The 22,930-nt window shown below is 36.8% G+C and overlaps 1 protein-coding gene across 2 annotated transcripts in view; it reads right to left on the bottom strand.

The window, feature by feature from the left end:
• Positions 1 to 400: 400 nt before the first annotated feature.
• LOC140165134 (uncharacterized) overlaps positions 401 to 22,930 on the bottom strand; it is a 60,475-nt gene continuing 37,945 nt past the window's right edge. The window contains exons 4-5 of one of the 2 annotated variants that reach the window (XM_072188569.1): positions 14,441 to 14,527; positions 401 to 2,557 (exon numbers count right to left, since the gene is read on the bottom strand). In XM_072188569.1, coding sequence (XP_072044670.1) covers positions 618 to 1,694 — 1,077 coding nt within the window. In that variant the 5' untranslated portion in view covers positions 1,695 to 2,557; positions 14,441 to 14,527 and the 3' untranslated portion in view covers positions 401 to 617. The remainder of the gene's footprint in view (positions 2,558 to 14,440; positions 14,528 to 22,930) is intronic. The other variant, XM_072188570.1, reaches the window with a different exon arrangement.

Raw genomic sequence — 22,930 nt, 5'->3', positions numbered from 1 at the left:
ATCTGAAACGTAGGTGCAAGGCCAAATGATGAATGCCTTGGATCAGTTGACAAAGATCTCAGTGGGCACCAAGTCCAAAACTATGGCGTCCCTGACATTCGAGCCCTCATCCTAATATCGTGTTTGGTGCAACATATGTTACCTTATTGCCTGTTATTTGCCAAACAGTGCGAAAGCTTGAACATTTACATGTATGAATAAGTATTAATTTTGATGTCAGCATGTCAGTGAAGTAGACAACAATTTGATGCAATATTTACATGGGTGTAATTTCTCTTTGGTAAGAATCCATATTAACATTGGTATGGTTTCTCTTTGGTGTGAACCCTTTTATGTGTAGTTTTGTCAACTTCCTGTGAGAAACTCTTATTACAGTATAAACAGTTGTAAGGTTTTTCATGTCTAGTCTTGTTACCTAACAATAAGAAGCTCTTGTTGCAATATCTACATTGTTGCAGCTTCTCTTTGGTATGAATTATTTCATGTGTAGACTTTGAACTAAAGAACGAGAAACTCTTGTGGCAATTTTTACATTGGTAAGGTTTCTCTTTGGTATGAATCCTTTCATGCAAAGTTTTGTTATCTGATATAGAGAAATACTTGTTGCAATATTTACATTAAAATGGTTTCTCTTTGGTATGAATCCTTTCATGTTTACTCCTGTCACCTGCCTGTGAGAAACTCTTATTGCAATATTTACATTGGTATGGTTTCTCTTTGGTATGAATCCTTTCATGCGTAGTCTTGCCATCTACCCGTGTGAAACTCTTATTGCAATATTCACATTGGTATGGTTTCTCTTTGGTATGAATCCTTTCATGTACAGTCTTGTTACCTAACAATAAGAAGCTCTTGTTGCAATATCTACATTGGTGCAGCTTCTCTTTGGTATGAATTATTTCATGTTTAGACTTGGAACTGAGGAACGAGAAACTCTTGTGGCAATATTTACATTGGTAAGGTTTCTCTTTGGTATGAATTCTTTCATGCTGAGTCTTGTGACCTGCCTGTGAGAAACCCTTGTTGCAATATTTACATTTGTATGGTTTCTCTTTGGTATGAATCCTTTCATGCTGAGTCTTCTGACTTGCTTGTGAGAAACATTTGTTGCAATATTTACATTGGTATGGTTTCTCTTTGGTATGAATCCTTTCATGTATAGTCCTGTCACCTGCCCGTGAGAAACTCTTATTGCAATATTCACATTGGTATGGTTTCTCTTTGGTATGAATCCTTTCATGCTGAGTCTTGTGACCTGCCACTGTGAAACTCTTGTTGCAATATTTACATTTGTATGGTTTCTCTTTTGTATGAATCCTTTCATGTCTAGTCTTGTTAAATAACAATGTGAAGCTCTTATTGCAATATATACATTGGTGCAGTTTCTCTTTGGTATGAATTCTTTCATGTTTAGACTTGGAACTGAAGCAGGAGAAACTCTTGCAGCAATATTTGCATTGGTATGGTTTCTCTTTGGTATGAATCCTTTCATGTATAGTCTTGCCATCTGCCCGTGAGAACCTCTTATTGCAATATTCACATTGGTGTGGTTTCTCTTTGGTATGAGTCCTTTCATGTGTAGTCTTTTCACTTGCTTGTGAGAGACATTTGTTGCAGTATTTACATTTGTATGGTTTTTCTTTGGTATGAATCCTTTCATGTTGAGTTTTGTGACTTGAAGTTGGGAAACTCATGCTGCAATATCTACATTGGTATGGTTTCTCATTGGTATGAATCCTTTCATGCGTAGTCTTAGAACCTGCGTGGGTGTAACTTTTGTACCACTATTTACATTGGTATGGTTTCTCTTTGGTATGAATCCTTTCATGCGTAGTCTTAGAACCTCGTGGGAGAAACACTTCTCAATATTTACATTGGTATGGTTTCTCTTTGGTATGAATCCTTTCATGTCTAGTCCTCTCACTTGATGAAGAGAAGCACTTTTCGCAATAATTACATTTGCATGTTTTTGCTTTGTTGTGAACAGTCTTTTCCTGTGTAGTATCCTCTCTAACTTGTAAGAGACTCTTATTGAAATTGTTCTCTTTTGGATTAGTCTTGTTATACCTAGTTATGTCTGCAAAAGATAATTTCTGGCAAAGTATAATAATTTGACCAAGCTTGGGAATCTTTCCACAACTTATTTGGTCTTGGATATTAAGGCTGCTTCCACTCTTTGCTCTTGTAAATCTTGTGACCCTCGCCACTGCCTGCTGGAAGGAACCATGTCTGAACGGATGGATCCACTTTTCATGACGTCTTAGATGAATCAGATATCTATTTGTGTTGTAAAATCTTTGCCGGCAATATTTGCATAACTGAAACGGTTCATTATCTGCAATCTTAGCTAGTGGATTTGACATTGCTCAATTAAAATTTTTCACTTACTGTAGAGAAGAAATAGCTTCTAACAAACCTGATTTATGTTCCTGAACTGTCTGTTATAACCGTGCAGTAAGTCCCATCTGGCTTTCTGCAACCACTTGTGTGGTGTTCGGATGTGCACTTTAAACTTATATATCATTATCAGAAATGTACTTTCAGAGGTGAAATGTGTCTGAAATAACAAAAGAGAGAATGGTGATATGATTAGCTACATATAGTATTGAGTGTGTCTCATTGGTCAACTTTAATATGGTGCACATTGTTATGGGACTGTGCAATAATTATGAGCCTGCATGGGGAGGATAAAATTAGGGGGCATAGATTTTTTGGCAGGCGGGGGAGGAGCAAGCAATTTTGGCACACATTTATGTGGCTGGGGCACCTTTTTAATAACAAGTTCTAAAAAGGCCACAGAAACGTTCAAAAATGCAAAATTTCCTGCTCCTGCGCTCACATCATATATCTAAACCATTTTCAATTTGCAAATTGTGAAGCCAAAAATTGGGCATGTACAAAGGGGGGGGGAGAAAGATTTTCAGTTTATAGTTTATTTTCAATTAAAGATTACAGACCCTGAAAGAATTAAACTGCAACTAGAATTACGACAGCTACCATATCCAATCCCCATACCAAGTTTGATATAATATTGGATGGCTGAGCATGATACCATAACATATCGGATGAGTCATAAAAATATCGGACAAGCCAACGGCGAGTTCGATATTTGTATGACTTAATCCGATATGTTATGGTATCATATGAAATAAGCCATCCAATATTATCATTATTAGGTTTTCTTAACTCATAATAACCCTGAAAACATAATAATGAAGTTGATTGGTTATTGCGTTTAAGCTGCAGAGTGGATAAATGAAAATGTAGACAAAATATACAAATCAGCTCAAGAATATTCAGAATATGGAAATAACATGACACAAAACTATACAGCACATCAGGCTACATATCCAATCACCAAGTTTGATATAATATTGGATGGCTGAGCATGATACCATAACATATCGGATGAGTCATAAAAATATCAGATGAGCCAACGGCGAGTTCGATATTTGTATGACGAATCCGATATGTTATGGTATCATGCAAATAAGCTATCAATATATTATCATTATTACGCTTTTCTTAACTCCTAATAACCCTGAAAACATAATAATGAATTTGATCGGTCATTGCATTAAAGTTGCAGAGTAGATTAATAAAAATGTAGGCAAAATATGCAAATCAGCTTATTAATATTCATAATAACATGACACAAACTAATACATCACATCGGGCTGCCATATCCAATCACAAAAGCAACTCTGAATTTGATTGGTTATTGCATAAGCTGCAGAAGGGATTAATGAAAATGTAGGCCAAATATGCAAATCAGCTCATTAATATTCAAAAATAGGCAAATAACATGACACAAAACTATACAGCACATCAGGCATGTATATCCAATCACCAAACCAAGTTTGAAGGTTTTGAGAGGGGAGCATCGATTCTGCACCTCCTAGCGATGAAAGTAAAAAAATTTCGCGCGCATTTCAGCATAAAATCATTTGAAAGATCAATTTAAGATCTATATTCAACTTTAACTTCAAATTTAATGAGTGATAGGCCCTATTTGTACAAATTTTTCAAGAATTGGGGAGGGGTGCCATTATGTATCCTTAGCCCAGGGCACCACAACACCACTGATAATTCTAAAGGTACATTATTCATGTAAAATGCAAATCATATGCATTTCAAAAGCTTCCGCATAAAACCGCCTTGGAGAACGCCTCATTATTGATATTAATGGCCCCATCAATATTAAAAATCTTCCGGTACCTGTAATAGTAAGCTGGTCCACCAAATGGCTTCAATTGGGCTGTCATTTTGCAAATGTTTCTCACTTCTCAGGGGGCATATTCCCCTTACCACCCCTTACATTGCACAAGCAGTGGCGTATAGCGGCCGCCCCTACCCTGGGGATCTGAAGAAAATTTTGAACTAGAATGGTTCTCGGCTTTCGCGGTTCTCGGCATTCGCAGTTCTCGGTAGTGTTGGTTGGTCCGTATATGATATCTCTGTTCAGAACCTTGTGTGACCCTCATGGTTTTTTTACCTCTGTGGTATTTCAGGCTATGTGTTTTAAATGTATGTGTTGCTTGTCTGTCTGTGCCATTGTAATAACCAATGTAAGAAATGTTATAGAATTTGATTTTAAGATGACCCTAATGGTAGAGAGGACTTGTGTGTAGCACGGATGTGAAATCTTCATACATTTTTGTGGATTGTAATTTGAGGGTCAATCACAATACCAGCTAATACCTGCACCTTGATGCGCATTGTTGAAAAAAAATAATGATTTTTTTTTTAATTTGAAAGAAATTATTTTTGGAAAAAATTGGACTGGTCCCCGAGCACCTGGAACCGCCTATGTTATAGCTAGACCTCTCTGTATACTAGACAAAGAACGCTGTAGTTATTTTTAATATTTGAATAGTTATTATAAGCCCTTAGTGATCTTGAAGCAATTTCAATGTCATTGCATGGTTTTAAAGTTACCTTGAGCCTATAATTTTAACCACGGTCCTCACGGTCATAGTAGTTAGTATTCGATATTTGTCATTCCCAAAAACTTGACAAGAGTTTTACAAGAACAAAGTTTTTTCCTTTTTTTCCCCTTTGTCAAGAGTTTTGTTTGGTAGTTGTTTTTGTTACTATACGACGTACACTGAACCAAAAGTAATAAAATTATTATTTCTTATGCACATTTATATGCAAATGTATGAAAATCAAAGGAGAGAAACTATACTACCTATTTGTACATCAGGCAACTATAAGAGCCAAAAAGGCTCTCAAATTGAACAAAGAAAGAAACTTTCACGTGCATTTCAACCAAGACGCTTCATTAGTGGTGTGCGCCCTTAATGTCACATTATCATGACCGTTTTATTTTGTTTTATGTTAAGTATAATGTCATTTTACATGTTTCTCATTTGTACGATTTTTAAATAATTCTTCATGTTCAGGACATGCTCTGTTATATTTTTATATCCTCTTATCATTCTTGACAAGATAGATCATGTTTTTTTTATTTCACCCATTGGGTATTTCTTTATTAATTTGTGTTTATATGGCGATTTCAAGTGGGATTATAATTCCTGGATGAAGTAAGCATAAAGTTGATAGATTTATATATTCTTAATAAATAGGCACTTGATAATAATGATATTGGAAGAAATTGATAAATATATCGATAAATTACTAGATAAATAAGTAAAAGATATATATATATAAATAATAAATAAATGATAAACTACAGCTAAATTACAAACATTAAATATCTTAGAGCAAATGAGCATTTAATAAGTTTTTGTGACAAAAGAAACAAATATTTCGCCCCTTCTTTTACGTTTTGTCGTTATTGTATCAGTGGCGTAACTCCTATGGGCTCTGGGGGCCGCGCCCCCGGGCACCCTGGCCAGGCCTGGATACACATGCATTTCGACACGATAATACTTTGTTATAGGAACGAAGTGGACTGGACACCTTTACCTACCATGGAGAGAATTAATCTTCATTTGGGTGCCCCCCTCATCATATAATTTTCGCGCGCAGTGCACCTTATCTTGTCATTTGAAAGACCAAAATTCAACTTGATTATACCAAATTAGTGGTATTTAAGCCTGACATTTCATGCATACCCAAAGAATTGTTTTAGGAAGAAGGGTATTTTGTACTCTTGCTCCCGGGCACCACAACCTCTAGCTACGTCACTGCAGCTAGTGATAAATCTTGAAAAGTAAAGCCATTGGAGAAAATAAAAACATTTTTTGTTAACATGAAGTTCATTGAAAGATGAAATTAATTTGATTGGAAACACTATTTTTTGTAAAAGTTATTCGGTAGGTATATATGGCTTTCAATCAAGGGCATGGCAAGCTTTCTTGGTCGGGGGTAATATTTGAGGGCAAAAACGAAAGCAATTTTGCGCTTGCATAATTTTGACCCGGTATTTTCAGAGGGAATTATACATATAGCGGTTTTCTTAGAGAGAGTATGTACATTTAAGTCTTTGATCTTCCCAAAAAGGCTTTATTGAGACAATGTGCGGGCGTAGCGAGCAAAATGTTTGTATTTTACGCTATTTGGGCCCATGATCTGGGTGGAAAGGGCTTATACTTTGATCAGCTCCTAATCGGCGGGCCTTATAACATCGCGGATTAATATCAAAATAATTTACTTTGAGAATTATTTTGTCACACCTCTCCAGAAGCATCACAAATTACTAATGCAAGTCCTATACTTTGTCTACTTTCTTTAACACACAAAATATAGGCCGGACAGGTCAAATAATGGCTCTCTTAACGTGGGTCTACTTTTGGCGTAGTGGTAAAAGCCTAACAAGTCCCGCCTATTACGAGCTGATCAAAGTATAATAGGGACATTGTGCGGCCGAGCAGCGCGCCAATCTTTTGTATTTTGCACTATTTTGGCCCATGATCGGGATGAATTTTGGTGGAAAACGGGCTTCTTGTCCCTTTTCTTTTCCTTTGCGGTCCCGATTTTCTCTTTCAATTTTTGTCGGAAGAGCACTTTTCTCTTTCATTTTTTGTCCGGGTGGGGGGGGCTTTGCACCATGTACACCATTGGTTAGGGGCACCCGATCTACTTTCGCCCCCGGGCACCCTGAACCAAAGTTACGCCACTGTATTGTATATTCCTTTTTGGGGCATGCTCGCTTATTTATTTTTTGTGTGTTCCTCTTATCATTTTTCAGTTTATATCCACGAAAAAAGCATATTCCCAAAATTTCAGTTGATTCCGATATTGCGTTTGCGAGTTATGCATGATTATGTGTATTACACTGCTCCATAGACAATACGTTGTAATAATCGTTCTGGTGCACCAGAACGAAATTCAAATTTCACGATATCTTTGCTAAACGAATTAATCTGCAAGAAATATTTTGTACATAAACATTATGTAGCCAGAGGTTTCCATTGATATAAAAATCTCAACTTTTTTTAGAAAAGTGGGGGGATGAGGCTGTGGATCACGAAATGCCCTTTTAAGTATTTCTTTATTTTTGTTTTAGTACAAGTTAACTAAGTATGTTTAACTGTGGAAATATCGGTAGATGAGGTGTTTAAAAAAAAATATTATTTCACCCTTGAGAATTATTTATAAGTGTATCACCATATACATTTCACATGTCATTATTTTAAAGTAATTCTCTATTGGGGTGCATGCTTTCATATATTAGGTGTTTTCTTTTTCATGTTCCTCTTGTCATTCTTGATAGAAGGCTGTTTATTTATGTCGCATGTTAAGTATTTGTTTATTTTTGCTCGAAGTGTATCATCACATTTTTATGTATGATTTTTCATTATTTAATTTTAAATTATATAATTCTATAAACTTAGTTCTTTATTTTTGTTTCAGTGAATATCATCCGAAAAGTAGGCCTCCTGCACATTATGATTTGTTTCAGTGAATATCATCCGAAAAGTAGGTCTCCTGCACATTATGTTTTATTTAAACTCTTATTGGGGTGCATGCCCTCTGATGGGGGGTTTTCATGTTCCTTTTTCATTAAGATAGCACCTGTTGGCTGTTTATTGAATTCACATTAAATTATCGCACCCACTCATGCACCAACGCTCAAAGTAGGTGTATTTGGACAGGAAAATTCCAGATTTGGGCTACAATAATGTCATTGTACGCAATTGTGTGCACTTGACGGGCCTCTCTCTGTTTCGACATTTTTCTCATTGAATTAGGGTCCCGTTCAAAGATAGGTTTGCCTACTCCATAGAGTTGTACACATTTTTGATTTTGCATGTATAATGATTTAATGTACAACTCTATGGAGAAGGCAAACATAACTAATGTGTTGAAGCCATCAAGACCCCAAGCCAATATCTCTCAGAAATGTTGTCCAAGAACATATCTTCAACATACCTGAAGTTGATGGTGGGGCAAATTGTCTGACATTGGTTTTCAGGGGGGTCAAAATGTAAAAAAAAATGGTTTTGCATCCATGGGTAATATCTCAGCTAAATGTATTCTAATATGCTCAATATTGGATAAGAGTAATGTCCTACCAAAGGGCTCTGACTGGCAAAAAAATGGACATTAAAATTATTTTTACTTTTGGAGTTCTGACCCCCCCAAAGTTGGTCCTGGTTGGACGAAGTTGCATTTTGAGGGCCCTATATCTTTTAAAGTAAAGGAGTTACAAGTTTTCTGATAGCAGATTTGAATTCTACACCAAAAAGTACCCCAGGATACATACTTTTCAAAGTTTTAAAGGGTTCCTTTATACATTTATGGACCTCCAAACATCGTCTTTTCGCGTTGCGACACATTTTTACGCTGACCCCCTAAATTTCAAATTGATGCCACGGGAAAAGCGAAATGGAGTATGAAGCTCAAATTTTCAGGATTTTACTTTCTCATCAATATCTACCACCACACAGAAAAAAAAAAAAAAAAATTGAAGAGGTGCTGCAGTGCACATCCCTGGAGTTGACATGGAATGGGCCCCCTGTAACTTCCCATGGCACAACATCATTCTACTAACTCTAGATCTGTGCCATCATCAGTTGGAATTGATTCTATTGAATGGTGTCAACCATCGGTGAAAGAAACAAGGTGGTTCTAGAACCACTAGTCTCGCCTGCTTCCGCGTTCACTGGTTTGGACGATTGATAACTTTTATATAGGAGATAACATCAGTTGTGAGCGATTTGTGCAGGGAGAGTCATTATGGGAGCTGTTTTCATGAACCTGCAACAATCAATAGCAATTTGACCCTGAATGACACCAAAATGACCTTGAAATTTTTTGTCTCCCTTCAGTGGTTATTCCCACCAAATTTCATGATCTAAAATACATACACACAACAAGGCTTTTATTACCCGCCATTTCATAAAGACCACAGCGGGCTCATGTTCATCTGCAACTGCAATTTGACCCCGAATGACCCCACAAAAAAAGGATATTAACATGACATGGCAACATCAGAGCTATACAAGGCCGTTCTCAAACCACAAGTCTCATCTGCTTTCATGACGGCCTGCTTTTGCGATTACGTTTGGCTCTAGTCTAAATGTTGACTGTACTCAACATCTCATGCCCATATGACAGTTTTTAGTAATTTGACCTCAGATGCCCCTGGGTGACCTCGGATGACCCTGGAATGACCTTCCAAATATTTGACTCTAAATGTTGACAGAACCTATCAAGTTTCATGCCCATATGACAGTTTTTAGTAATTTGACCTCAGATGACCCCTGGGACGGTGACCTTGGATGACCCTGAAATGACATAAAAAATTTGGCTCTAAATGTTGACTGTACCCACCAAGTTTTTCATGCCCGTATAACAGTTTTTAGTAACTTGACCTAAAATGACCCCTGGGTGACCTTGGATGACCATCCCAAAAATTGACTCTTAAATGTTGCCTGTACCAACCAAGTGTTGTGCCCATATGACAGTTTTTAGTAATTTGATCTCAGATGACACCTGGGTGACCTTGGATGACCCCGGAATGACCTTCCAAAAATTTGACTCTAAATATTGACTGTACCCACCAAGTTTCATCCGATACGAGTTTTTAGTAATTTTGACTTCAGATGACCCCTGGGTGACCTTGGATGGCCTTAAAATGACCTTGCAAAATTTAACTGTACCCACCAAGTTTCATGCCCATTTGAGTTTTTGGTAATTTGACCTTAAATGACCCCAAATGACCTTAAATGACCCCAAAATAACATACCAAAAAAAATTTTTCAGTAATTTTGCCTCAGATGACCCCTGGGTGACCCTGAAATGACCGTCCAAAAATTAGGCTCTAAATGTTGACTGTACCCACAAAGTTTCATGCCCATACAACCATTTTTAGTAACTTGACATCAGATGACCCCTAAGTGACCTCAGATGACTCCGAAATAAACTTCCAAAAATTTGCCTTTAAATGTTGATTGTACCCACCAAGTTGCATGCCCATGACAGCTTTTAGTAATTCGACCATAGATGACCCATGGGTGACCTCCGATGACCCCAAAATGACCTACCAAAAATTTCACTCAAATCTTAACTGTACCCACCAAGTTTCATGCCCATACAACAGTTTTCAGTAATTGTACCTCAGATGACCCCGTGTGACCTCAGATGACCCTGAAATGACCTTCCAAAAATTTGGCTCTAAATGTTGACTGTACCCACCAAGTTTCATGCCAATACGAGTTTTTAGTAATATGACCTCAAGACCCCTGGGTGACCCCTGGGTGACCCCGAAATGACCTGCCTAAATTTCATTCTAAAATGTTGCTTACCCACCAAGTTTTTATGCCCATACGGCAGTTTTTAGTAATTTGACCTCGGACGATCCCTGGGTGACATCGGATGACCCCGAAATAACCTTCCAAAAATTTAATTCTGAATGCTGACTGTACCCACCAAGTTTCATACCCATACAACAGTTTTTAGTAATTTGACCTCAGATGACCTCTGTGTGAGTGGGTGACCGCGGATGACCCCAAAATGACCTTTCAAAATTTGACACCGAATGTTGACTGTGCCCACCAAGTTTCATACCCAAACGACAGTTTTTAGTAATTTAACCTCAGATGACCCTGGGTGAGGTCGTATGACCCCAAAATGACATTCCAAAAATTTGGCTCTGAATGTTTACTGTACCCACCAAGTTTCATGCCCATATGACAGTTTTGAGTACTTTGACCTCATATGACCCCTGGGTGACCCCGGATGACCCCAAAATTAATCGGTTCAAGAACCTCTGGTCACGTTATTCCCCACTGTAACCCATACGGATCTTCAGATAATCTGTTCAAAGGGTATTTTGCTTATGCATAAATTATGCAAATTAATCATTAATCATTACCACATTTTGCACTTAAAATCTAATCAGGTTCAGACAATCTGGTCATACTATCCCCTACCATGTTTCATCATTATAGCGCTTACGGTTCTTACCTTACAGATCCCCAGATAATTCCACATAAATTATGCAAATTAACAACTAAATACGTAAACTTTTTGCTGAAAACTAATCAGGTGATTAGCAGGTGTGTATCATTCCTGCCACCAGGTTTCGTTACCATACACCCGATGGGTCTTGAGATAATCTGGACACAAACTCCGCTATCAATTTATGCTAATTTTTGCATAAATAATGCAAATAAGCTATGCTAATTTACATATTTTCACCAAAAACATATGGTTACTGAGCAAACTTGGATATCCTTCCTTCCACCAAGTAGCGTCCCCGTAGGTCTTATGGGTCCCCAGATACAGCTCCGGACGGATACACACCCACACATATGATCCACACCCCCCACGGGCAGACAGAAATAGTGATTACTAAGTCCCAGCGAGACAAAATACATCTCATTTCTGTGCCAATTATTTACAGTTGCAATTTATTTACATGCACAATTTAGTTACAAAATTCACCAAAATGTTTTTTAAAACAGTAACAATTGCCGCCTTTACATTTACATTATAAAAGGTTTTTTGCGAACATAAGCCACGCTAGACAAATATAGAGGTATACCTAACACAAATACGGTAATACAAACTGGAGTGTTTTCTTGATAATTACGCAAGACCCACTATGACTAGGGCTCCGATCATACTGGCCTTAAAAACAGGAGACCAGTGAAGAGCAAAATGATAGCTAGATCATGTGGATATCTCCCGAAATTGGAGCTGGAATTCAAAAAGGTTGTTGCTTGATTTTGATGAAGAAAATGTTGAGAAAACTGGGCCAGTAGCGTTACAATCTCACTGGTCCGGAGGGCCGGTAGAGAACAGAAACGGAAGACCCAACCATACGCAAAATTTGTAAAATGGATTCATCTTCTGATTTCACTTGAAATTCACAATTATTTGTGTGTCAGAAAACACAAATGTAAAACTTAAAACTGATTTGTTGGAATAAAAATGTCAGGAAATAGGGAAATTTAAGTAAAAGCTGATGTTACTTGGAACAAAAGCCAAATGACATCTTCATATAATAATCGGAGCAAGTATGTTGTGAATGAAAATGTCGTGCAGATCGAATGTTTGTTAAAATCAATTTTGACTTGATTTTATTTCTTTAGGTACGTGTCAAGAGTTAAAAAATTAGGGTGCCATATTTTGCAAATGGGCCAAGGGTGTCAAATCCAAGATGGCCGCCAGTTAACCATAAAAATATTGGTCCGATCAAGTTGTACAATACCTCAAACTCTTCCTCAAATCATAGAGAACAAAAAGTCAATCATGGTCACATATTTCTAAATTCTAAGATGCTTGGTTAATAAGTCAGAGGTTAAATAGCCAAAAGTTCAATGACCTAATTTCAAAATTCTCTAATTAAATTGTCTTGTTGCAATATTTACATTGCTATGGTTACTCTTTGCTATGAATCCTTTCATGACGAGTCTTGTCACCTGAACCTGAGAAACTCTTGTTGCAATATTTACATTGGTATGGTTTCTCTTTGGTATGAATCCTTTCATGTATTGTCTTGCCACCTGTCTGTGAGAAACATTTGTTGCAATATTTACATTGATATGGTTTCTCTTTTGTATGAATCCTTTCATGTCTAGTCTTCTTATTTGCCTGTGAGAAACTTTTTCTGCAATATTTACATTGGTGTGGTTTCTCTTTACTATGAATCCTTTCATGTCGAGTCTTGTGACCTGCATGTGAGAAACTCTTGTTGCAATATTTACATTGGTATGGTTTCTCTTTGGTATGAATCCTTTCATGTGTATTCTTGTTATTCGCATGTGAAAAACTCTTGTTGCAATATTTACATTGGTATGGTTTCTCTTTGGTGTGAATCCTTTCATGCCGAGTTTTGTTATTAGCCTGTGAGAAACTCTTTTTGCAATATTTACATTGGTACGGTTTCACTTTGGTATGAATTTGTTCATGTCTAATCTTGTTACTTGCAAATGAGAAACTCTTGTTGCAATATTTGCATTGGTATGGTTTCTCTTTGGTATGAATCCTTTCATGTATAGTCTTGCCATCTGCCTGTGAGAAACTCTTGTTGCAATATTTACATTGGTATGGTTTCTCTTTGGTATGAATCCTTTCATGTCTAGTCCTGGCACTTGATTTAAAGAAATACTTGTTGCAATAATTACATTTGTATGTTTTTGCTTTGTTGTGAAGTCTTCCTGTGTAGTATCCTCTCCCACCTGTAAGATACTCTTAGTGAAATTTTTCTCTTTTGCATTAATCCTGTTATACCTAGTTATGTCTGCAAAAGATAATTTCTTTCCACAACTTATTTGGTCTTGCATAGAATTGCTGCTTGTATTCTGTGCTTTTGTAATTCTTGTCACCCTCTTATATATAGCAACTGCCTGTTGGAAGGAACCATGCCTGAATGGATGGATCCACTTTTCATGGCGGCTTAGATGAATCAGATATCTAGTTGTGTTGTAAAATCTTTGCCGGCAATATTTGCATAACTGAAACGGTTCATTATCTGCAATCTTAGCTAGTGGATTTGACATTGCTTAATTCAGATTTTTCACTTACTGTAGAGATATAATAGCTTCTGACAAACCTGATTTATGTTCCTGAACTGTCTGTTAACCCATCTATCTTTCTGCAACCACTTGTGAGATGTTCAGATGTGCACTTTAAACTTATATTTCTTTATCACAAAGGTCATGGAGATGGTATACCACCAGACGGTATTGCTTTATTCCATTAGACTTATTTCAGTGTTCAACAAATCAACACAAGTCAGTGAGTAAAAGAATATAATTATAATAATTTTAGTTGTATCGCACAACAACTATTAAATTGAAAATGTTAGTAAGTGTTAGTGAATGAAAATGTTTTCCAACTAATCTTCATCTCATACTGCAATTAAAATTGTCCATGTATCCAGTGTCATAGCTCACATGACTCCACCTCCCTTCCTGTAATGCATCTGGTTTAAAGTTCCCTGATTATAGCAACACTGACATACCAATTAATGCTCACAACTGAAGTGTCGTAACTCTGAATTTTGAACTTCTGTATCTACCTTTCTGAATTGCCTGCTGTTGCGGTGCTTATCAACCCAGGATATCAAATATCATAACAATTGTCTGGAATGATTCTGAACGGGCTCCTGAAACAACAACGAGAGAATGGAGGATATGGTCGCATGTCATGAATTGGTCATCTTTTGTGTAACATGATGTAAAATGAGAAAAATATCACCAATTTTGATTCAATTCAACACAACTTTTAATGAATACATTTTAGACCATTATAAGTATATATTTCTGGAAAGCTTATATTACAAGGATGCCAAATCAACAAAGCATAACATCATAATACAGGGTGGGTGAGAAATATACAGGGTGGAACAACAACAAAATTAGCATCTTTCTTGTCATGGTGAACCCCATATTTTTCCTTTTCTGAAAGCTATGTAGATCAAAATAAATATGGATTCAGAAAGACATTGCATGGGTCCTTCAAACAAATTAGGAAGAAAGAGTTTAGTATCGCTATGTTAAACATACAGGGTGGTCAAAATTGTAAAATAATTTCACAATTTTTATGACATTTTTCAATCAAAACTTTTTTCCTCCATTTCTGGCACTAAAACTAATAGCATAATTGAATTCCTCATCAAATTTCCTTAAAAATATGTGTTCTTTTGAATAAGCAGGGTGACTCGGACAAGAGATAGTCCATTTAGAAATGTCGGAGCATAGTATGCACACTTTGTACAGTAACATATAGGGAAAACTGTCTTAATTAGCATTTAATTAGGAAATTAATTGGTTACATCTTTTGTTACAGTTGATGTACTATGAGGTAGATCTACAATCCAGGATGATATATGTGCAATTTGAGGTCCATGCTAGTTGTACTTTTCAAGATACAAAGGTTTGAAGTTTGCCATATTTTCACAATTTTGTGTATAACCCTATGGGGCTCTCCCGAACCGGCTCTCCCGAACCGGCTGCTCCATTGACACATCTTACATATTGAGGTATAAATCTCAAGGTACTTGTCCAATTAACTTGGGGTTTTTTGTATTTGAAAAAGAACATAATTATCTACAAAATGACACCAAACTTGCTACAATAGGTATTGTACTTTTAGAATAAACCTAACTTGAAGTGTGAAGAAAGTGTTTTCATGTTACGGCTGCTCCATTTTTGGGTGACCTATTTGTGACATGCGACCATATATGGGTTAGGTATTATTCAAAATTTATGGTGTAATGTACATGATTAGCAATTACTTGGCACCTTAAATCTTGAAGCCATAAAGTGACGGGAAAAACCCTGGTCTACGGGCGGACAGACCTTTGAAATTGCGTCAGTCCGTCAGGCGTTTTTTTTAGAGGCTAAAAAGACCCTAAAATTTCACCAAAACCAGAAAAAAATCTTAAGAATTTTTGATAACATATTTTCTAAAAATGTAAAGCTATAAATTTCGGCCCCAAAACAGTCTGTATAAAACAAATACTCCTGCCTGATTATTGTAAAAAAACCTGAAAAGCGAGGCTGAAATCGTTGAATGGCCAAAAGACCTCAAAACAGGCTAAAAATACTCTACTGTAAACCAAGCAGTTGTCCCATTGACACAACAGCAAAATCCACTGACATCGAACAGCTTCCTGTACCCCATTCACAGGCCCCAGGCATTCAGCATAAGAAATCTGTGAGAATGTGTAATAATTCCCGAAGAGTAAGTGGAATAGTGCTACCAAGTTTCGAGCCCATACAACAGTTTTTAGTAATTTGACCTCAGATGACCCCAAAATGACCTTCCAAAAATTTGGCTCTAAATGTTGCCTGTACCCACCAAGTTTCATGCACATACCAGTTTTTAGTACTTTTGACCTTGAAAATGACCCGAACCTCTGGTCATGCTATTCCCCACTGTACTCCTTATAGGGTATTTTGCTTGTTATGCACAAATTTGTCGGCCGTATCACATACTGACGTATTTGCAAAATACGCATTTCCAGAAAATCGAATTTGAAAATTTAGCGATATTCATTTGCTGTATAATCTTGATTAAAACATTATTGTCGATTAAAACCTGGTTAAGAATAATGCAAATACATGTATATCATATTTTCAAGGTAATTCACTCATCACTATCAGAGCACAAATTTTCTGCAAAAAATCAATATTAATTAAAATACGTCACTGTGGAAAGGACTAATAACAATTTCGCCGTTCAAATGACAAATACGTCGTGCAAATACGTCAGTAAACAGTTGCACAAATATGAAAAGGACAAAACAGCAATTTTACTGTGCAATGATAAAGTCGCGCAAATACGTCACAATGTAAAATGGCAAATTGTTCCAATTGCAGATACTACAAACTGGGCGTGATACAGACATTTCAAGGTTTTACGACATAATTAAATTAAGTAACATCTTACTAATTAAGCCACTTTGATGTACATGGTATTTGGTGAAATTTGGGGAGTAGAATATAACAAAGTATATAATGTACAAATTTTCTCAAAAATGTTAAACCTGTTGAATACATCAGTATGTGATATGGCCGGCGAATTATGCAAATTAGGTACTTCATTACCATATTTTGCGCTGAAAATCTCATCAGGTCCAGACCCTCTGGTCATACTACCCCCTACCAAATTTCATCATCATGCTTACTGATCCCCAGATACAGCTCCACAACTAAATGCATGGACTTTTTGTCGAAAAACTCATATGATCAGCAGGTGTGTATCGTTCCTGCCATTGTTTCATTACCATACGCCCGATGGATCTTGAGATAGTCTGTCCACAAACTCCGCTATCAATTTATGCTAATTTTTGCATAAATTATACAAATTAGCTATGTTAATTTGCATATTTTTAACCGAAAACATACAGTTATGGAGCAAACTTGGATATCCTTCCTCCCACCAAGTAGCGTCCCTGTAGGTCACGGGTCCCCAGATACAGCTCCGGACGGACACGCACGCACACACCCCTCCACCCCTACACACATCCATCCACACCCCCACACTGTCACTGACAGACAGAAATAGTGATTACCAAGTCCCATTCTGAACATAGTTCAGGCAAGACAAAAAACACTCCATTTCTGTGCTAGTTATTTACAGTTGCAATTTATTTACATGCACATTTATTTACAAAATACACCAAAAATGTTTTTTTTAAATGGTACCAAAGTACAATTGTCACCTTTTAATTTACATTTCGCAATATAACAAAAAAACTATTTTCTAAAATTGCTGCAACATGAAATTGAGGTCTCAATATTGCACATGCAACCATTTCCAGGTGCATGGAATACTTGACATCAAATGTTTTTTTTTTGGGTTTTTTTAAATTCCTGATAACATATTTACAATATGAATTGATGAAACCAGAGCAACATTTCACAGAACTATTTGTAAGGACCCCCAATAACATGGTCACATCATGGTCTACATCTTTTACTGGTATACAGTAAGCCAAAGAATTAAGGTACCAGTTGTGTTGGCGAGTACCCGCTAGTCCGAAGGACCGCTAGTCCGAAGGTTCGCTAGTCCGAAGGTTCGCTAGTCCGAACACGTATTTCAATGGAGGACGTGACGGTCGCTAGTCCGAATTTGCAAAAAGGTTCGCTAGTCCGAAAAAAAGGTTCGCTATTCCGAAGGTTCGCTATTCCGAAGGTTCGCTAGTCCGAAGGTTCGCTAGTCCGAATTTATTTAATGGTTCGCTAGTCCGAATTGTTAATCAGGTTCGCTAATCCGAATCAAAAATAGGTGCTCTAGTCCGAATTTTAAATAAGGTCCGCTAGTCCGAATTTTATATAAGGTTAGCTAGTCCGAATGATAAATAAGGCCCGCTAGTCCTAATTCTAAATAAGGTCCGCTAGTCCGAATTTTCTTTAAAGAACCTGATCAGCGTCACCATACACCGGTCTCAAAATTTATTGGAGGTCTTTGATCAATTATAGCGTGTTACCTGATAGGTGCACACAGGTTCACAACATTGTTCATGTTTTGCATAATTGTTTCTTTAAAAGTAATGATGGCAAGTACATAAAAGTATACATTTTCAGAAAGGAAACAATGCAAGTAACCCAATAGTTTCCAAATCGATGAAAACTGTATATTTATGTTCTAAAGACACAAAAAGTATACATGGTATAAATGCTGCCATTTTTCTAAAGTATTTGAATATTTATTCCTTTTAAAAATTACTGATGTAGGTTTTGCAGAATGAATGAAATTGCAATCAAATATACACCATCGCCTCAATGGTAATGGGAATAATTCAAAACAACAACGAGAGCTAGGCCTATTATGAATGTCTAAAATACAAACTTTTCTATTCATTTTTATTTCTTCATTGATTACTTTCTCTATAAATCCTTCTTCCTTTAATTCTTTCTTTCTTTCTTTCTTTCTTTCTTAAATTCGGACAAGCGGACCTTATTTAAAATTCGGACTATCGAACCTTATTTATAATTCGGACTAGCGAACCCTAAATCAAATTCGAATTAGCGGACATGATTTTAAATTCGGACTAGCGAACCTGATATATAATTCGGACTAGCGAGCCTTATTTAAAATTCGGACTAGCGAACCTTGTTAAAAATTCGGACTAGCGGACCTTATTTAGAATTCGAATAGAGAACCTTGGACTAGAGAACCTTCGGACTAGCGAACCTTCGGACTAGCGAACCTTCGGACTAGCTTAACCTTCGGACTAGCGAACCTTCGGACTGGCGGGCCTTCGGACTAGCGGGCTGTAACCGTTGTGTTCTGTAAAGACAAATGTGTCAAAAGTAAAACAAGCAGCCAATGCATGTACTCTTTTAGCTGATTTTTAAATCTTAAAAGACCTTATTTGTTGAAATTGGTTGAGAATTCAAGAAATGATTATCTAAAACCTAATGAAGATACGAAATAAAAAGTTGCACTTTTGTGTTCTAATCAATGAAAGCACGGAGCTAGTTTTTCGTGCTAATCAATGAAAGCACGTAGCTAGTTCTCTTGTTCACGAGCGCTTATAGGGCATGCAATGGGGCAAACTACAACTTTTAAATTTGCATCTTCCTTGGGTTTTGGGGTTGTTGTGTCTTTATTTCTTAAATAATTTCAACAAGTGAGGTCTTAAATTCGAGCTAAAAGATACAGCTATTGGCTGTTGGTTCCAATTATGACATATCCGTCTTTGTTTAGTATATACAGGAGGTGAACATACCTGGTACATTAATTCTTTGGCTTACTGTATTGTTGCCATTGCCAGGCGATCAAGGATCTTGTACGTTTATGCACAATTTTCAATTAAGTACCCTATTATATCTTCCATGCAAATAGTAAAGGGGAGGGATTCAAGTTTTTTTTGTCCCGATGGTACAAATAATTGGGGCCATGGTTTTACAAAACAAAATATTTTTTTCAAAATTCATTTGAGCCTTATCTGGTAGTTGATATATTTTGGTGGCAAACTAGGCTCGAAGTTTAAAAACATGATTTAAGAAATGTATTCCTTTGACAATGGTAGTGATGATGATTATGGTGATGATGATGATGACGACGACAACGACGACGATCATGATGATGATGGTGATAATGATGATGATGACGAGGACGATGACGACGATGATAATGATAATGATGTAGGTTGTAATCAAAACTAATTAATAAAGAATGAACATTCTCTAGCAAGCCTATTTAGGTTTTCGCTGTGCCATATTTACATGTACATCTCAAAACATTCTAAATTTCTCTGGTGGTTTTACAAGCATTGAAAAGCATGCTGCTAGATGGTTTACCATAAATATATATTATTAGTTTCTTTATCTATTAAGCGGTCAACCGTGACAGATGTGTGCAGTTCTATGAGGGTCAATCGAGTGTAAATCGTACAGGGTTAAACACCATGCAATAACCACCTTGAGTTTGTAAAAGTGCGCGTATAGATATCGAATTTCTTGGTGGCGCAGTCGGTAAGGCGTTGGGCTAACAATCTAGAGATCCCTAGTTCGAATCACTGTCAATTTTTTTTCTTTATTTTTTAAATGTCATTACCATCGGAAAGGAAATTGTAAACAAAACGCAAAGTACGGAAACTAGTCTTAAGGAACATGAACCGTATTCGACCCCCCTTACCCCGTAACAATGTTGATCTGGGTCTTATGATCAGCCTCCGTGTTTGGACTCTGCAATTTTGAATCCTAAATTGTTTGGTCACAGGAGCCTAGTAGAATCCAACATTGATTGGTGGGGAAGGGGGAGGGGCGTGTTAGGAAAATATTTAGGTTTGAGCACTTCATTTGCATTCTTAATAAACAAGTAGTAACTTTCAAATTAAATGACTTTTAGTCAAGTGTTTGTTTAAACATTAATGGGGGAGGGGGTAAAAGGAATGTGAAACATTAATGTTATATTATTGTTTTGCCTGTCTTGCTCGCGTGTTATGTACAACCAGGCGCATGTTTTTCTCGCTTCATAATATTTTACAATGGTAGCCTGTTTTAACACACAGATGCATAGCGAAGCATATAACTGTCTCTCTCGAGGACAACATCAGAACTTTTACAATGAAACAATTTCCCAGTTCATGTCACTAGGATCCACAACATTCTCATCTGTCAGGGGAACAGTTCTTATACCCCAATACATTTGTACATTCATTGAATGACCTTTGAAGATTTGGGTACAAAAACTCATACTCTGTAACTTGAAGTCAAATTTTGCACTTTGATTATGTTATTGAGGTTATTGGACTGTGTCATTTGACGAGGCTGTTGTGGTCCATAGTGTTTGCTTTGAAAGGATACCTTACGTAACCAAATTAAATCGGCATACTCCCCTCAAACATGTTGAAGGACGAGCAAGGTCTGCTAACCTTTTATAACGAGAGGCAAATTATGTACTACGCATGTTTGTGCTTAAGCACACTTGTTTGTCATATACGCATACTGTGTTCGCATACGTTTCGCATTTTGAATAGTATGCGTATAATACGCAATGCGTTTTGGGCATTTAAACGTTACAAGTAGAATGTGCTAGCGATATTTGTGCGTACATGTGTATGATTTGGAATTTTCAAAATCATATTTGCCACACAAAGGGAATTTCTTTAAAGTTTAAAAAAAAGTGGATATACTTACATCCAAAATGAAAGAATTCAATGTTCATACTAAAATAATGAGCGAAGTGTGTCTGTCTGTTCTCACGAGAGGTCAAACAACAGAAGGTGTAGAGTACTTTCGAGGTAAACTCATCCCAAAAAGAAAGTATCCAGTTTGATTTTATTCCATAAGTCACAGATGTGGCCATAAATCAAAACCTACTAAAAGTATGTTACAGATAAATTTATTCCGCACAGTTTGATACCTCATGTGTTCAAATCAATGCAGAATTGATGACACAGTGACCGTTTGAATGCAATCACCTCCATTTAAAAAGTTGCAGTAATTCCTATTGATTTGGTCCTGCTACTCAATTATGGGCAGCGATAGATCAAGGGCGCATCAGGCGTCTCACTGAGAGCATGCTCCGCAGCTGTCTGGCAGTCATTGATGCAGCAGGAGAAGATGTAAAGAGTGAAGGGCAAAACATTAAGGAAGGACTAAAAGAGTATCTGTATTCAATAAAACACATGAAGTGAAGTTAAACAGTCTTCATTCGTCTCTGTTATTGGGTACCTTTATGACTAATCTTGAGAAGCAGGAAAACCACACCAATAGGAATTACTGCAACTTTTAAAATTGAGGTCGTTGCGTTTAAAAGGTCGCTGTGTAATCAATTCCGCATCGATTTGGACAAATGAGGTATCAAACTGTGTGGAATAAATTTATCTGTAACATACTTTTGGTAGGTCTTGATTTAAGACCCCATCTTTGACTTATGAGCCAAAATCAAACTGGATACTTTCTTTTTGGGATGAGTTTATATGAGATCAAATTATGATATCCAATTTCGGAAAATGAAACCAGTGGAACAAAATATATTACCCTCGCTTTTCTCTAATTGAGGGTAACTTCGTTCAATTTCTTTAAGGATACGTCGACAAAATGACCATAAAATATGCAACATGATATGATCCAAGTTGTACAATACCTCAAACTCTTCCTCAAATCTTGCAGAACAAAAAAAGTCAATTATGGTCACATATTTCTAGGATGCTTGGTCAATTCACCATAGAAGTGACGTAATAATCGGATGAACTACCATAACAATAGATGAATACAATTTTTGAATATGTCGCCCTGCACTACAAGCAGGTTGCACTGATCACCCGTGTCTGTATGCAATCATAGATTGAATACAATACCACTGTTTTCAAAGAACTCTTGTTTTAATATTTACATTGGTATATGGTGTAGGGTGTCCAGGATGGGCTATCCAGGATGACCCGGTTAACCAAAAAATATTCAACATTGTACGATTAAGTACAAAACCTAAACTCTTCCTCAAATCATACAGAATAAAAAATTATGGTCACATATATCTAGGATGCTTGGTTAATAAGTCAGAGGTCAAAATAGGCAAAATGTTGATGACCTCATTTCAAAATTCT

Source organism: Amphiura filiformis, chromosome 11 (assembly GCF_039555335.1).
Source record: "Amphiura filiformis chromosome 11, Afil_fr2py, whole genome shotgun sequence".
Lineage (NCBI taxonomy): Eukaryota > Metazoa > Echinodermata > Ophiuroidea > Amphilepidida > Amphiuridae > Amphiura > Amphiura filiformis.
The sequence above is the reverse complement of the archived record's forward strand: the minus strand, read 5'-3'. Positions and strand labels throughout refer to the sequence as shown.